The 18,463-nt window shown below is 39.1% G+C and overlaps 1 protein-coding gene across 1 annotated transcript; it reads left to right on the plus strand.

Annotated features, from left to right (window-relative positions):
• Positions 1 to 10,060: 10,060 nt before the first annotated feature.
• On the plus strand, positions 10,061 to 17,459 carry LOC136357463 (uncharacterized). Its single transcript, XM_066312727.1, has 4 exons — positions 10,061 to 10,311; positions 14,283 to 14,379; positions 14,872 to 16,122; positions 17,004 to 17,459. Exons 1-4 carry the CDS (start codon positions 10,061 to 10,063, stop codon positions 17,457 to 17,459), a joined length of 2,055 nt encoding a protein of 684 aa, XP_066168824.1.
• Positions 17,460 to 18,463: the final 1,004 nt, after the last annotated feature.

An 18,463-nucleotide genomic window follows, 5' to 3' on the forward strand; every position in this document is an offset into this window, starting at 1 on the left:
AGTAAACAGTAATCTCCAAACCAGAATATATTTTAAAGTATTTATCAAATTTCTAATCATGTAAAATATCAACAAGGTGAAATCCATAGTCATTATCTTTTTTAGCTATCTATGTGTAAATTGGTAAAGCTGAATTAAATTAGGCTAAATTTCCATTTGATTATATTGTTCCTTTATAGAGGTCCACCAAGTTGAAGGAACCTATTCTTCCAATTTGATGAAAATTCTAATGCAATTTTTTTAAAGGTATATATATATATATAATAGCATACATTACTTTTTAAATATGTATGATCAAATTAGATTTATGATTGGCTACAATGCAATCCTAATTGAATTGGAATACAGATCTGGCGGCTTGTCTTCCTTAATGCCTAGGTGGATCCTTGGTTATCTTCATATTAGTGCTATCATTAACAAATTTGAATTGCTATCATGTTTCTCCTCACTGTGATAAATCATATTCAGCTTCAGTGACACCATTTATTAGTTCGAAGAGATATTGGCAATTAAGTGAAGCAAGCGCTTAGCGATAGCTTGCCATGTGGGTCAACATCATGATCCATGATATCAAAATACTACGTATGCAAGACGTCATGAAACTAAACAATTAGTTTTTCCGATGCAAAGCACGGGTATTTTTTCTAGTATAGGTAAAGACATATATGTATGTATCTCTATCCCTACTACTTAAAAAATAAAATTGTTTGGGCCAAAATATTTTGACCATCATCCACTCTATTTACCAATATGTTTCTATTCTCGGTATCGGACAAATCCGCTTCATTTGTCGTTGGGTCAACGGTCCACCCTCTCCTAAGGAGATAAATTTCTTTTTGAACCAATTCGAATCAGACTAGACATAAATATCTCCTCCCCTAAGAAGATATTTAACTATATGCCACTTTTAGATATGGCAATTAACTATTTGAAGTTGTTCAAATCAATAATAAAGAGAGAGCTTTACCTTATATCTGTATTCATTTTCTACTTATACAATGTTCTTGGAGACAGAGAATGGCATAGATGTTTTACATCATCTCATGCCTATAAGAGAGACAAGAAATAGATCCGGTGATCTGTTAATAAATGTGTTGGTTTACAACACAATCGACCAGCATATCGTGCTCTCCTAGCCTGGAGCATCAGTTAGATCCCACGTGAATCTACTTATTTTCGTTGAAACACGGAAACAAACAGCCTGCTCTAGGCATATGCCTACTTTTTTTAATTACACAGTACAAGACTCACAACACACGCACACTCACCCCTATAAACACATGCACGTAAATTCTACTCCTATGAGCATATTCGAAGACTGGACCAACATACCCTGGAGATTGACGAAGTCACTACATGCGTCTCGCTGTCGACGGTTACGTCGACTACCAAAATTCGCTATGCATAATTTAGGTTTGTACATATAGGAAAAATCAAAATATTTGCTTAATTATAAATCCACTGTGATGAAATGTTGGTCCAGTTGAAATACAAATAATATAATAGGGGTTGGCTGCACAAACACCCATGGTTATCTTATCTCCCAGTTAGGGCTATCGTTTATGATTTTGGAATTTCTATGCTTTCCTTGCTTCCCGGGCGATAAGTCATAGTATCATACTCTGTTTTCTATGAGATTGTATCCAGCTCTGTTTTAGTGCTTCTTATGTATGACTTCCTACTTAAAAAAATTGGATGAAAATTTGGATACTCAAACTGCTAAACGATATGTTTCGTGCAGAAACTTTCTATATAAAAGTTGCTCTAAAATATCATGGGACCGCCTATTCTGCAGTTGATTGCAATTTTTGCGTTTGATCAGTCAACTTTGTGCACCATTAGATATGTATCTAACGGTAAAGCTCAAAAAATCAAAACGTGACGTGCAAAAAAGATCACAATCTGGTGCAGATGTTTGGGCCCAAAAACTAACAAAAAGCCCAAAGCCCAAAGTTGGTTAAAACACACTTTTGGGTCTAAAAACTTACAAAAGCCCAATGTTTGGGCCCAGTTTTTTGTGCTGTGTTATGGGCCAGCGAAGGTATGGGCCCAAGTCTTTTTGGATTGTAGTTCAGTGAGTCTAGATTTTCAGTTTTTTAGCTGTGATTTGGGCTTTTTTCAACAAAACAAATAGGCTCTCACATGATACCCGTTTTGGGTTTTTTAGCTCCGATTTGGGTTCTGTCACAAAAATGGTCTACTCCCTGGTTCCCTTAAAAAAATATCTTGTGCTCCAAGATAGAAACTCAGATCAAAACTTAGATCCAAAAGAAAAACGAGAGGAGAGATCAAAACTCAGATTGGAAAAGCAAAAAGGAGAAAGGGAGAGAAAGAACACGAAGAAAAAGAAAGAACGTGTGCTCGGGGGGGGGGACAGGAAGAACCTGAGAAATTTTTACTTCATGGAGGTTTTTCTTTTTGTTCTCTGTTCCCACCTCCCTCCTTTTCACCTCTTCCTCCCATCTTTTGATTTTTATTTGCTTTCTCTTCCCTTTCCACCACTCCCTTCCTCTGAAGAACAACGTGTGTTGAGGAAAGAACAGGAAGAACTTGGAGGAAATTTACTTGATGGAGGTTTTTTTTGTTCTGTGTTCCCTCTCTCTAGTTTAACCTCTTCTTCCTTTCTTACCTTTCCACTGTCCCTGCGTTTTCTGCTGCTTCCCTGCACAAAACTTTATTATATAAAAACTCATAAGCAACACAAAATATTGATCTGGTCTATTTTTTCATGTGGTTGTAATGCAATACTGCAGTCAACTATAGCAAATCTTGTGCAGAGTGTCTGCTTTTCCTTATGCATAATAGAGTGACTGAATTTCTAATAGTGCACAACTCAGAATATCTTGATTCGCTAACTGTTAAAACTGCTCTGGTTCAAGTAGTTGTTCTCCCATAATTCAAAGAATGACCAGAATGACCACCCATTACATTGTACAAAGGATGTAATGTCATTTTTTTTCATCTATCCAAATGTACAGGGCACAGAGACAGAATCAAATGAAGACTATGGGATGTTATTCAGGTTATCACAGGAGGGAGGCATCACCTATACAAAATTAATCCAGCAAGTCTCTGTCTCATCTAATGCAATTCTTCCTGGTGCTCAGGTGGCAGTGAGTAGAAATAAAACACATATTAAATGAAAATATTTAAACTAAAACTTTATGTGCACAGTCATAACCCCCACTGTATTTTTTTTTTTTGCAAAACAGGGTGGTCTTCCTTTGCTCCAAAACAGTTGTGGCAGTTTCATGCAGCTATTGCAAGCTCCTATTGAATCAGAGGTGTGTTCCCTCTTGTTTATTTGATTTGTGCTGTGCCATCCCATTATTTGATTAAAAACATATTCATGATTGATGTGGATATAGCTAATATGGATAAAAGTTCAAATCAAAATAGAATTATAAAAAGGTCTCTTTATTAGAATTTTTTTTCTTACCATTGCAGACTGCTCTATATTTGACATCCAATAGATTTGAGTATGACAACACCTTTTGGGGTTTCGATCCTCACAATGGTTATCAACAAAATGACCTGCAAAATGCACAAACAGACACCTCTCAGATTTGCAACTCTTTGCCACAAAGTGTAGATGTGCATCCTCCTGTGGCATCACTGGACATGCTATATGATGAAATGCAGAAATCAAGTGCTGATGTTGATAATCAAGCTGAGATGTGCAGGTCAACAGTACAATTGAAAGCATCATCTGTAGAAGTGATTTATAATGAAATGCAGACTCAAAACATTGAGGCTGATGCCTGTTTTGACCAGCACTTTGAGCAAGCAACAGAAGAGGATTTATTGTCTGATCATGCAATAGTTACATTTCAGCAAGTTGAGGAAATAGAACAAGATAAAAGTGCAGAAAATCCAAATCAAAATTTTAGTGAGGAAGATATAAACATATTTCTGGAGAATGAAAGTGTAACAGCTGTTCAGAGAGGTGGTCAGGAAGCTAACAGTGCACATGTGCCGTCAATCAACAAAGTTTTTGCTGATGAGAATGAAGCTTTTGACTTCTACAATGGCTATGCTTATATGGTTGGTTTCTCTACATGCAAAGCTAGCAATTATCATAGCAGGAAAACCGTCGACGGGGACACGGCGGCGGGGTCGACGTCGGAGCACGGCGCGGCGACGAGGCACAGCGCGGCGGCGGGGCGCGTCGGCTCAGCAGCGGCGGCGGCTTCCAAAGAGGCGGCGACGCCGGGGACGGGAAAGAGAGGGGAAAGGGAGGGGAGGTGGTGAGGGTGGTGTGGGAAGCAATGGGCGGCAAGGGGGAGGGGTTTATATAGGGGGAGGGGGAGGGCAGTGCTTAATGACGACGGCGACGCGGCGCGGCGGCGTGGGGCTCGGGGCGCGGTAGCGGCACATGGCGACGGGCGAGCGGCGCGCAGCAGAGCGAGGCGACGGCGTCGGGCGACAGTGACGCGTGCGGCGCGAGGCGGCGCGGCACGGGGCGCGATGCGGGGGCGACGGCGACAGCGCATGCGGAGGGGAGGGGCTCGAGACGACGCGACAGACGACGGCGACGGCGCGCGGCGGGATGGAGACGGCGCGGCAACGGCAACGGCGCGGGGCTTGAGACAAGCGGTGACGCGACGGCGACACGCGACGACGCGACGGCGCGCGGCGGCTCGGGGCTCGTGGGTGTTGGCGACACGCGGCAGCGACGACGTTGGGACGGCGCGCGGCGCTGCAGCGCACAGGGCTCGAGGGCGCGGCAGCGCGACGGCGACGGCTCGCGGCGCGCAGCGATGGCGACGCGACGGGTGACGCGACGGCGGCGGTGATGGACGGCGACAGCGCGCGGCGCGGGAGCGGCGACGGACCGCGACGGCGACGGCGCGCGGCGGCAGCAGCGCAGCGAGGCGACGGCGACAGTGACGGCCCGCGGCGGCGCGGGGCGCGAGGACGGCTAGGCGCAGTGTGGCAGAGGAGGGGGAAGGGCTAGGGGACCACATCGAACACCTAGGGGCTAATGAATAGTGAATTTTTCCTATTTTGCCTATTTGATTGATTTCCTTTTCAAATCTTGTTCTATAAATCCTAATTTTCTCACAAATGGAGTTTACCCAATATTCATGTTATTCTAACCAAAAGATTTACCATAGATTAATATTACCCATATTTTATTCTTATTATATATTTTTCTAATTTTTCCTATTTTCCTACGTTTAGGGCTTTGGTTGATTTATAAATTGAGAAAAGTTGCAAATTAAATTTGTATTTTCACTAGTGCATTTGAGTGCTCCTATTAAGTGTCCAAATGTGAATTTGTCCAAAATTAATATTGTCCAATATTTAAGACTAATTAAAGATTCTATAATTTCCTAATGAGACCATTATTAACATAGTAGCACATTAGCTCAACTTATTTAGATGTTAGTTTATTTTGTATGGAGGGGTTTAATCTATTAAATTTCAATCCCTAAATGCAATTTGAAACTTGGTGCAATATTGATCTACATATCGAATTAAATACTCCCATAATTCTATTTCATATAAAGAGCTTCGTTTATGCGAATAATTATTATTTCATGTGTACTTATATTATGGCACCCACCTACATTATTCAAATATTTTAATATTTGATGAAATAGCTTAATGATAACTTTTCTTTTATTTGATTTTAATATCTTGTGCATAAATATTTGTAGGGTTAAATATATTCTCGTAAATTATATCTATTGCTTAAATGTAGATCTTTTCTTTACTTTCTTTGTGATCATTTACGGTTTGGCAAGCCATAACAATCATTACAACCAGCATGATGCAAAAGTTTTAAAAAGTTCGAAATTTTAGTGATTTTTATTGTTGGGAATTTTCAGGATGTTACAGCAGTTTGCTCAGGTTTTTCACCAGATCAGGTTTTTCAGGTTTTTCACCAGAAAAACCTGAGCTCGCCAAACATCCAAAAGAACCGCCGATTTGTTGTGGCGTTGATCCCGAGTCCCGCAAAACACCAAATGAATCCCCTTCCCATCATAATAAAAAGAAAAAGAAAAGGCAATGAAATTACTAAGAAAACAAGTTGTCTACCAAAAGTCCTCACTTGTATGCATGTTTTCCCAAACAACAAACGCTATTTATCAAAGTAAACGGAAATTTGGTTAAAAAACATTAGTTGCACAAAATTATTACACGACTTGCACGAAAATTCAAAATGGCTACTACAATAGTCAGGGAGTGCAACTAGCGTAGATACATAATTTTCAGAAAAAGAAATAATGAAAATTTAAGGCCATGTGCTGATCGAAAGCATAGGTTTTAGTTTGAGGCCATATTTAAAGCAGTAAATAAGTGAATCATTGATACAACATAGCTGTATGTAGCATATGAAGAGATATGCTTTATACTGTCCATTTATACAGTACTATCGCAAATTATATTGTCCATTTATTCTCTGTATTTTAGTTTCAGATTAATCCTACTGTTTCCATTAATCTCACCCTCGTTTGCGTTTGCCACTGTCATTTGCTGAGTTGCTAATGACACAGACCGATGATTTTGCGAATTGCGATTACTCTCCTCTCTCAGTGATCTACTAGTAATCTCAAAAAGATTAAACATAATTGATAGGAGCAGAGCCTGGAGTTCATTTTCAGGGAGGCTTATCTCAGATTGATCACTGATGGAATGGAAGCAAAAGTGGCTTAGTATGTCACAGTTGAGCAGGAGTATGTCACAGTTGAGCAGGACTACCGTTAAAAAAAAATACACAGCACACAAAACAAAAGATAGCTTTTGTCTACAAGTAGAAAACACAACTCCTCCCTGTATACAGTGACACTGAAATCCAAAAAAATTGTGGTATCCATGTATACAGTAACCTCTGATTAACTCCCTGTATAATCTGACAATACTGAGGGACAAATGTAAGAGCATTGCTGGGATTTAATGAAATATTGGTTAGTTCTTGAGCTCGAATTGCTACCAAATCCCTAAACCCCTTTCTAAAATGCCACGGCACAGAGGTCATCACTGGCCTACAGGATTAACGACTAAATCTAGAGTAAAACCATGTGTGTGCATTCCATGATATATCAGATCCAAGTAGTGAAACTGCAAAACTCCCTAACAAATGAAGTTAGAGAGAAAATAATTAGTGCCAAGGTTTAGAACCAGGCAGAGGCACAGCCCACCTCCCGCCGACTATATCATACACGATGTGCAGTAAAACCCTAAAAAAATTTCCCAAACTACATCGAACAAAACATCAAAGCACACACACCATGTGGTTTCAGATCCAGGATGCTTTACTCGACATTGGGCAAAATCAACTCAAAACTCAAGCAATGAAACAAACTCCACGGGATTCCCCCTCCCCTTGAAATGGTAGCCAATCCAGCCCTAATAGCTCACAATCCACAGGATAGAAATCTGGACCAAAGGAAATCAGGCCGCCACGACGTGAGGATTTGAACAAAAAAGAGAGATGAAAAACCTGCAGTGCATCAACTCCTCTCCCCCGCCTCTCTTCTCCGGCGCTGTTCGCGGCCGCTCGCGGTGCACAGCCACCTCTCGCCGCCCCCCTCCCCTTCTCCTCCATTGCCTGCCTTAGAAGAATCTCCGGCGCCTTCCACTCGCAGGACTCCGCCTCCTGCTCGAGAAACAGAAACGTCGAGAAGCAGAAGCGCTCTCTAGAGAGTCACAGGTGTGGTGGATTTTTCCAGAGCTATTTGTGGGCTGTGGGCTGTGGGCTGCGGGCTCTTGGCTTATTAGCAAGGAAAAGGTGATGGAAAAGCACGACCCATATCAAAAAAAGAGCCTTTCCACTAGCCCGATAGCGCGCACAAAAGTTGACTGATCGATTAAAATTTTGCAGGCGACTGCAAAATAGCAAATGCGAAATATCATATAAATCTATTTTCAAGTTTATAATAATTAAAACTTAATTAATCATATGTTAATACCATCTCATTTTACGTAAAATATTTAATCTTCATCTTCATCTACAGAAGAAAAGAACACCACCCACCTTAGTGTGAACTGATTTTCGCAACAAGTGCGAAGCAAGCGCGGCGGCAAAGCAAGTGCGACACAATGTCGTGATCCATAACACCCAAATATTTTCTAGTAATACAAAGTGTCACGATCTTAAGCGGGTAATCTTTCCGTTACAATGCACGCTAGTAATACACTTAAAAATACTATAAAAATGTAATACAATGCATATATTGCAAATAAATTGTCCCTTTTAATGTTTGTATACATAACTAACAAAATTATTATAAACAAAATCTTAGAATTAGAATCTAAACCCCCGCAAAAAAAAGAATTAGAATCTAAAAAGTGCTATAATTATTTTAAAAATGTACATAGTATAGGAAATTTGGCAACACAGCATGCATATAGTAAAGTCCTACAAATTTGGTGATTCACGATAAATTTTACAAGTTTAGTATAATCATATTAAATTACTTTTACATGCCAAGAAAAAAACTATTTGTGTTGCATCTAGATTTCTTGTTAAATCTGAATACATATTCAAGTATATATAACAAAATAAAATTAGTTAAAACATATATATCAGAAGTGGAAGATAAATAAAATATAAGAGAACAACAAAGAGGCTATGCAGTAGCTTAGATGGTGGAAAGGTGGTTGCCAAAAGTCCACAAGTGATGTTCTCGACGCATCTAGGCTTTGATATTTTTCATTATATCTCTTTTATTATTATTATTTTTTATCATATGCTCCATTTTAAATAAACTATTTATAAACTATCCTATTTATTTTCCGATCTTACAATATGTTTTTGACAAAATTTTAAATTACTTTTCACTGTTAGCTGAACTAATAGCATTATTATATATTTTTCCACACAACAATTTTATACGCCCTCCATTTTAAGTTGTTTTGACCTTTTTTTCTAGTCAAACTTGTTTAGGTTTTGCTAAGATTATAGAAAAATTCTAGCAAAATCTACAACACCAAATAAGCTTCGCTAAATATAACGTTGAATATATTTGTTTTGCGTTGAAAATATTGCTATATTTTCTATAAACTTAATTAAACTTGAAAATGTTTGACTAGAAAAAAATATCAAAACGAACTTATGATATGAAACGGAGGCAGTAGCATGCTTCATAGTAAAAATACTTTTCAAAACCTAATTAACACTTTACAAATTTTCGCAATAAACTATATTTTTATATATGCTACACATAATGGGATGGTTTGAATCTCGTGAATGTGTGACTTTATAAGCTAGTTTTAAGTGAAACTTGATTAGTTGATTTAAGTATTAATTATAATCTAAATCTGTAAATTTATGATTATAATTTGAACTCCGTGATTAAAACTCACAACTGCACTTAAAATGGGACAGAGGGAGCATGTATTATAGACGGATCCGAGTTGTCGAATGTCATCGTTGTTCGACGGTACAGGGTTTTGAAAACTGTTTATAAGAAACGAATACACAGGATTGTACTATAAAAAATGTAGAATGCTTTAGCTCTGACAGTTTTAGGACTTAGGAGTATTAGGAGTGTATGTACAACAGCCGGTTTTATTTATGCGCTGTAATAAGACGTCATAGGTGTGTGTATATATATACACACACAGGCTCAGTGAGTGGGACGTCTACGCGCTTTATTCTAAAAGCAGTAATTTGTCCTTCTCAAAGCATCAATTGGCTATATATGTGTAAGACTATATTCTAAAAGCAGTAATTTGTCCTTCTCAAAGCATCAATTGACTATATGTGTAAGACTGTAAGGTCTTCGGAATTGAAAATTTGCGGTGTGCTACACCCGCTTATTCATCGATTGTTTAACGCATCCACAAGTTTTTGATCTGTTCCGGTTCACAGATCACAAATTCACAATATATAATATACTGTACGTACGTAGACGACGCGGCCAAAATATGCATCCACCTTGACCTGTTATACCTTATCAATGGAACAACCACTGTACGTACTACTATAAATACATACTCTGAGGTACGCTTTTCCGTTGTAAAAACTGCCGAGGATTCTACTATACGATTTGTTGTACCAAGCAAAGGCTGTACGTACTGTGAGACGGCTCGTCGTCGTCGTAGCCATATGGAGAACACCATCAACGGGGAGCACATCGTCCAGATACGAGGTGTACAGGCCGAAGGCAAGATGGCCGCCCCAGAAAAGAGGCTGAATCGCTTCGTTCACTTGGTTGCGATGACCGAGAGATTGGGCAACGCCCTCGGCGCGATGGCCTTCACCTGGGCCACCGTCGTCCTGCTGGGTGGCTACCCTGACAATCTCGACTCGACTGATTTTTGGTTAGCCACAGCAATAGTTTTCCTCGAAGCCATCAGGTATGAATTACAGCCCGTGTATTCATTCGGGCTTTCTGGTTGTCTACTCTATGTCTAAAAAATTATGTTACAAGTTATATATACTCCACCGCTTTTATAATTAATTCTTAACGTCTTCGAAGAAGGTTGGTGTCAAACAATTAAAAATTTAACTATCAATAGATACTAAAACTATTTAGTTTTAAGATACTACTAGCTAGAACACGATTCATATATTAGTCTTAAAAAGAACGTTAATAAAATGAACTATTTACTTATTTTTACATATATTGTAATTATAAAATCATAGTTAAAGAGAAGTTTTAAAGATTGTATCATTGTCTAGAACGTTAGACCCTCCATTTCAAAATATTAGCCTTTGTCACGTCATAGATATTAAAGAGACTAGGTGAAACCCCGCGCATTGCTGTGGAAATTTAGTATGATAACAATAAAAAAATAACGTTTAAAATATTTAGATAACATCAGATTAAGTAAATTAATGTGGTTTATAATAATTTAAATTTAAATAGTATGTAGAATGGTGATTTAAATGTAAAAAGTAAGGTGGTATGATTTTATGGAAGAAAAAAAGTAGGGAGATAGTTTGGACCGTAGATTAATCATCTAAAGGCTAAAAACAATTGATGTGATATGACTTAATTAGAGAAAAAAATGAGAAAGATAATTTGGACCACAGATTAATCATTTAAGCACTAACTATGTGGGAATGAACTATATAAGTATATAGGATATCATAAAACATAATAAAGTTATACATTGAAATATTATGTGAATTATGTTGGATGATAATTTAATATGTTTGTATTTGAAAAGCTCTTAAATTATAAAAACTATAATGATATAGCATGTTTGCATGATGTTTAAATGTGATGATTGTTAGTGGATGATGATGTGACATATTGTTAATTAGTGGATGATGATGTGGCATCTTTGCATGTTAAGCTTAAGGAGTTAGTGGAGAATAACTTTATAGTAATATAGGATGTGTAAAATGATTTTGTTGTCTCCTTAGGATGGGTGTGAGATATAAGCACAGACTAGTTGGGGTTATATAAAAAATAAAGTCAAGTGGTGATAGAGGTAGTATGAGTAATTTAGTGGTAAAAGGTAGTACTAGGTTGATATATTTAAATAAAATTTGAACTCTAAAGTTATATTTTAGAACATATGGAGTAATAATTATGAAACCAGAGAGTATACTATAAAATTTTAACTCAATAATTTCAATAATTATTAGTAGTGAAAATTATTAGTTTCAACTTTTATTGTGAAAATTCATGTAGAATCCGTTCTAACATTATCTTCTATTGCTTTTTAAATTTTTGAATTCAATATTTAGATATTCAGAATTAATAAACCAATGGTTGTATTCAGTTTGAGTCTCAATTTCGTATGTTTCTTGATTTCGTAACTCTTAAATCTGAAATTAATAAATAATAAGTTGTACTCCGTTTGTTTCAAAATATAATCACTTCTAGAATTCAAAATTCAAAGTTTGTTTCAGTATAAGCATTTCTTTTAGAGAACATGCAAATTTCATTTCGAGGCTTTGGTAGAAAGCCATAACAAAACGTGCTATACAGGAATGTTAGAAATAATTAATAAAAAAACTAAAGACAACAAAAGTAAACGAGCTACAGAAAAAAAAAAAAAACTAGCCTGGGGTTGCCAGTCACAAATAGCACTGCCCACGCAGGGGGAATACATCAAACTCAAAGCCATTATCTAGTAGCAAAACAACTCGCACAAGTTTCCGAAGAGCTCAAAGCTAGGACACCTCATTTATGTCTTCCCTCACAGGTGAAGTTGTCTTTCCTGTCTCGATTTTCCTCAAGACAATCTTCTCTTCACCCTCATCAAGGTTTTGTGATGACGACCACCCATTCCCTGATCTAGGGCCAGCCGGCTAGGAGGAGCAGACTGGACCCCTTTGGTGCCTCCCAAATCCTTGCTCATCCCACCCCATTTTGCCTCTTTTTTGCCCTCTTTCTTGCTTCATGTTCTTCCTACTGTGATTTGTCATGTCCTTGGTCATTATCATCATTCTGTGGAGGAGATCCTTCATAATGTTGTCCCTCCACTTGGACCACTTCCCATCTCATTGATATATACATAATAAGGGCCCCTTTGAATTAGAGGAAAAACATAGGAATTTTGGAGGATTTTAATCCTATAGGAAAATTTCCTATGAAACCTTTTGAAACAAAGGATTGAATCCTATCCAATCCTTTAAAATCCGGGCCCATTTGAATCAAAGGATTTATGTAGGAATTTCATAGGATTCAAATCCTATAGGAAATTTTCCTATTTGGCCCTTTGATTCAAAGGATTGAAGCTTTCCAAATCCTATGAAATTCTTATGGAATGGCACATTGCATGTGGATTTTGGAGGAAATTTAGTAAGAGCTCCAACCTCTTAGAAAATTTCCTTTGAGTCTATCTCTTTCATCCGATTCCTGCGTTTTTCCTGCGCTCCAATCAAACGACCATTCCTGTGTTTTTCCTGTGATTTGCAATCCTCTGTTTTACACTTCAATTCCTGTCAGAATCCTGCGTTTTTCCTATTCCTCCGTTTTTTCTACCCTTGCGATTCAAAGGAGCCCTTCCTATGGAATGGACAATCCTATAGAGATTTTGGAGGAAAATTAGCAAGAACTTTAACCTCTTGTTAACTTTCCTTTGAGTCTGTCTCCCTCATCCAATTCCTGCGTTTTTCCTGCGGTTCAATCAAACGGTCATTCCTGCATTTTGCAATTATCTGTTTTGCACTTACATTCCTATTAAAATCCTATATTTTTCCTATTCCTACGTTTTTTCAATCATACGATTCAAAGGGGCCCTAAGAGAGTAATTAACTGCACTAGGGTTAAGACAACCAGTCTTAATTCTCACAGATCACCCCCATTCTCATCAATCTCTTTGCATTCTCCCATCAACTCTGTCAGATCCCTCACAACTTGAGGTGTTTTAGCAAAATCAGGAAGACCAAAGAATTTTACCCACACTTGCTTTGAGTAAACAAGTCACAAAGTCAAAGCCCTTAAACTCTGTGACCTGACTTCTAGCATCAGCAAAAGGCAAATCAATCAAAAAGTCAATTTCACTCCGTTGCTTTACCTTCCAATCCCACTTAATCTTCTTAAATAGATGATTCAGCTCTATAGTGATTCTAGCAACGATCCGTCTTAACCTAGCATCGCCCTCCTCCAGATTCAGGAACATTCAGCTTTAGAGTTTAGACAGTAGAATCCTTGCTCGGGGATCCCATATCCCTTGAGTTTCACCTCAACTCTACTAGGATTTATCTCATCTCCAGTAGCATTCAAAGGACAATAAGAAGAAGGGATGTAGCTACTGTTCTTACAGGCGTAGCATATAGCCATAGAGGTGGCTTCACGCACAGAGCTTGATGATGGCGGACATGACAAGTACTCGCTTCGTCCCAAATTATGGGCACCATATTTTTAAAGAAAATTAAACTCGGTAGCTTTTAACTAATAATAATCATAATAATCATATATATATACTAAGTATTATGCATGTTATATCACTATATTTATATTTTAAATTTTAAAGTACTTTCATATGATGTTAATTTCATATTTATTAGGAACATGACATAGAATAAATTAATGGTCAAAGTATGTCATTAACCGTGTAAAAAAAATATAGGCCTCATAATTTATAATTTGGGATGGAGGGAGTACCCAAAAAAAAAAAGTCCATAGTGTTTCTAGTGGCACATTTGATTTGGCATAGATTCTCAAGATGATATATAGTCACGATAATACGATCCGCTAGTTAGATCTTTCTGATAGCCAAAATGGACTTTAATAAAAAGGACTATACCAATAGCATAATATTACCAGTAGCAGTGACCACCCTAAAAGTATAAATATCTGTCTTATGTTTATGGATTATTATACGCTGTCCCTCTTTAATTAACAATGGCACTGTGCATACTTCAGGATGTTTACCAACGATAACAGGCTGGATTACCAACTGTTTTTTGGTACTAGAGGGGATTTTAGACTTCTTGGCTGGAATGGGCTGCTGGTTGTGATGGTATATTTGTCGGTTGTGCCGGTGCTCCTGTCAAAGTATGTATCACATGCCGCCATTGTTGGTATGGTAATGATGTCAGTTGCAATTGGTCGGATGTTGCCTCTAGGACTATTATGCAATCCGCTTCGCCGTGCCATATCACTGTGGAGCCCATTACTTGCAATCCTATTGATCGGTCCGTCTATACGACAAGCACATGATGATGGTTACAAAAACTCAAATATCAGGACATTACCGTACTTGCACCGAGTACTATGTTTCTTTGTCCTTTTACCAACAATCAGCAGGCTACGGTTCCCATGTATAGTAAAACTAGTTGGCAATGTTCTATGCAGAAAACTGTTACCTTGGCGTCAACTCGTTCTAAACATGTGTATGCTTGCTGCGATAGTGATGCTGGTATTCATTTTCAGTGATGAGCTAACTTATCAACTTATGATAATAGTATATGAAGTTTCTGCTTTACTGTTTCTGTCATCTGGCAACTTCCAGATTCCAGCAGCTGTTGTGCGTGTCGTCCTCGCACTGACACAACTTTTAAATGGTAATGATGGTGAGAACGATAACGAGCAAAACCTCAAGACATCACTAGACATCTTCTATGGGATGGTGCTGGGGCAAGGGATACTCTACATTGTGGCCTGCTTGGTGGAGGCATTTTCATTCATCCCTCGGAGATACCTCATCCACCGTGGCGGATTTGGAGGTCAGATGGGAGTGGAATATGCCAATTCGTACTATGCATATGCCTTTGAGAAATGCATGGGAGGGGCTGTGCTTGCTCCAAAGAAGATCAGCCTCATCACATTTGCCATGGATTCACTCAACTCAGACTCATCCAGGAAGAAGCTCTATGGGGCTCAGATGCTGCACAAATTTCTCAAAAAGGAGCAGTTAAGGACCAAAACAATCACAAAACTCACCAATGACACCAGGACAGTAGTCTCATTGTTCGATATGCTGGACTGGAAAAGCGATGGGGATGAACAAATCAGATTATTTGCCGCAAAGATCACTGCCGAGCTTGCTGGTAGCCTCCGAGTTGTTCAAATCCCTGGGGCAACACAGCTTGTAGCCTCACTAGTTCTGGACACTGATCACCAACAGACAACAAGGGATCATTTTCTGTTCATTGATAGCCAAGTGGGAAGAGAAGACTCACCAATTCAGCAAGTTGGCATGGGCCAACAGAACTCCCCAGTACTTAAGTACTTGAAACAAGTGGCAAGATATTGTTTGATTCCGGTGGATGAGCCATCTAACAGGCGTCAACAAAACTCAAGTATGCTCAGATGGTGGAAGCGGATCACAAAACGCTGGTCAATTCCAGAGGAGGAGCCATCCAGGGACCAAGATTTCCTCCCAGTACAAGGACTGCTAATTCTTGAGAGGCTTGCTAACTTTGATCCTGGAAACTGCATGGAAATCAGCAGAACAATAGGCCTCATCTCAAAGATGATAGATTTTACAAGCTACAGAAATCATATGACAAGTACTAACGAAGCCCACCAAATAATGTTGGCAAGTTTGTCACTTAGGGTGCTGAGAAGACTTGCAAGTACTGAAGGGAAGCTAGGTGTAACTCTGCGACAACAGATTTTGGAACATCCATTCGTATTGAGCAACCTTTCAGAGATCTTGAATGACAGTGGGAGCAACCATGAACAGAAGCAGTTGGCAGCAGAAATACTGAAAAACCTTGCCATGGATAGAAACACTAGTAAGGACATCGAGCACATCCGAGTAATCATCAGCAGTTTGATGTGTAGATTTCTCAGCCGAGATCCATCCTCAAGTACAAATTGTAATCACTTGCTACGGAAAACTGCTGGTCAAGCACTGGCGATGCTGGCAATGGAGAGTAAAGATAACTGTTTGGTTATGTTAATGGAACCAGGGTATGCGTTCATTAGAGAACTTACAGCTACGATCCATAATGACAGGTACAAATGTATAACAGCAAGCCTGTTGTGGAGTATGTGCGAGCATGCTCAGTGTAAGCTCAGCAACTCAGACCTGAAGGGACTATCTGACATCTTGAGATTGGTGAGCTGCAAATTCTTCTCTCTTTTTTTTATAAAGACAGAAAAACTGCTAATTCAAGTGTCAAGTGCGATACTGGAGGTGGATACTGTAACTACTATTTTCATGTGCTTTCTATCTGTACTGTCTCATAAATTATCAGGGAGAACTGACTTAGAGTTTGCACATTTTTTTTTCAAATATTGACAGGCATAAACATCTGTGCTCCTAATATTGATAGCATTGTTAACTCATGTCATGAAATTGACTAATGTGAACCCATCAACATGCAAAAACTACTCATGTATTGTACATCCGACAACTAAGTATACTGTCAGAAATATCCTGGATGACCTTTAACTAAATACTCCCTCCGTTTCAGGTTATAAGACTTTTTAACATTGCTCACATTCATATAGATGTTAATGAATCTAGGCACACATATATGTATATATTCATTAACATATATATGAATATGGGCAATGCTAGAAACTCTTATAATATGAAACAGAGGAAGTAGGTAAAAATGTAGCCGAAGTTTGTTGAATATTTTTACTAACAATGGTTTATTGCCTCACATGGTGTGGCTACTTCCACTACAGGTGCTGGAAGGAATAATGCATACAAAAGGAGCAGAACTAGAGGTCCTTATTGGCCTTAGTTCACAAATATGTAAATGCATTCCTGAAGACTTCGCCCGAGAACTAGAGAAAGGCCAGATTAAGGAGAGATTTGTAAAGAGGCTTGTCGATGAACTTAATGCACATATGAGACCCAGTCCTTATTGTCCCAGTATCAGGAGGGTGATTGTTCAACATGCTATATACTTGATGGAGTTCAATCCTCGCTACGCAAATGATTTCCATAAATGCTGGATGGTGGAAGCATTATCAAAGGTAGAAAGTACACCCTCAAGGGTTGAAAACTACAGGTTGCTTTCAGGCGACATGGGACTCATGGAGCACAGCACAGCAGTTTCCACTCTTGTGGCCAGAGCAAAAAAGCTGATGGGTCGTGACTCTCGTGAGTGGGCACGGAGCATCAGCAGTGCCACCTGACTTTGTAATACGTAGGTTGTACTACTACAACGACTTCTAAATAAACAGGCTCAGATTCCTCACAAAAATCGGATCTATGATACAGTTGAACTAGTACAATATCGAATACACACAATTCGAAGATTGCAACAAAATAATAGAAGAAGGTAGAACTGGCGAAATGTAGCAGGGCTAAGGAAGGAGTATTAAAACGCACCTTTCCCCTCCTATTTGGTGTCAGTAGTACAGTTGATGCGCAGCCACGAAGGTGTTGGCAACTTTTTGTGACAACTTGACAAGCACGATCGCAGCACCTAACGCTTTGCGGTGATCTCAGAGTCACCAACCACCTCAATCTAGTAAAAGCTAAACTAAGATGGGTTTTGATAAACTAAACCGGCTAGCGGAGCCGATCTAGATAGAACGAAGGATAACTACCCGTCTCGTGGGCAAAACGGAAGGTTTTCAAGACAAACCTACAGAGATGTGTCACACTCTCGCTGCGGCGGCGGACGATTTACGACGTAAATCGACAAAGATGGACAAACTAAACTAGAACTAGAAGCAAAAGTAAAAGAACGATTCGATTGATTGATAGTTGATTGAGAGATTACAATTGAACCAGCCTTGTCTTTTATATAGGGGTTGGTCTTGCCTTCTACAGGCCCTCCTCCACGTCCAACTCGGGATAGAATCCAAAGGAAACCTGAAACATGCCTTCCCAAGCAAGGAAACCTCGAGACCCAACGAAACAGACTCGGGCTCGGACTCTGCCGGTCAGACCGGCCACACACCGCCGGTCTGACCGGAGTTCAAGCCGCGGTCTAACCGGCATATACACGGCGGTCAGACAGGCCTCTTAGAGGAAAACACTCTATTTTATTTCTAGATGCTAAATTTGAGTGTAAACAGAAGGTGCAGCAAATTGCATTCCCTGGTGATAGCAAATTTGGGTGAACCCAGAAGATGGGTTCAGGCATTTAACCAAACTGAAGTGCAGTCCGGCAGGTGGATCTCCGGCGAGC

This window comes from Oryza sativa, chromosome 7, assembly GCF_034140825.1.
Source record: "Oryza sativa Japonica Group chromosome 7, ASM3414082v1".
NCBI classification, from domain to species: Eukaryota; Viridiplantae; Streptophyta; class Magnoliopsida; order Poales; family Poaceae; genus Oryza; species Oryza sativa.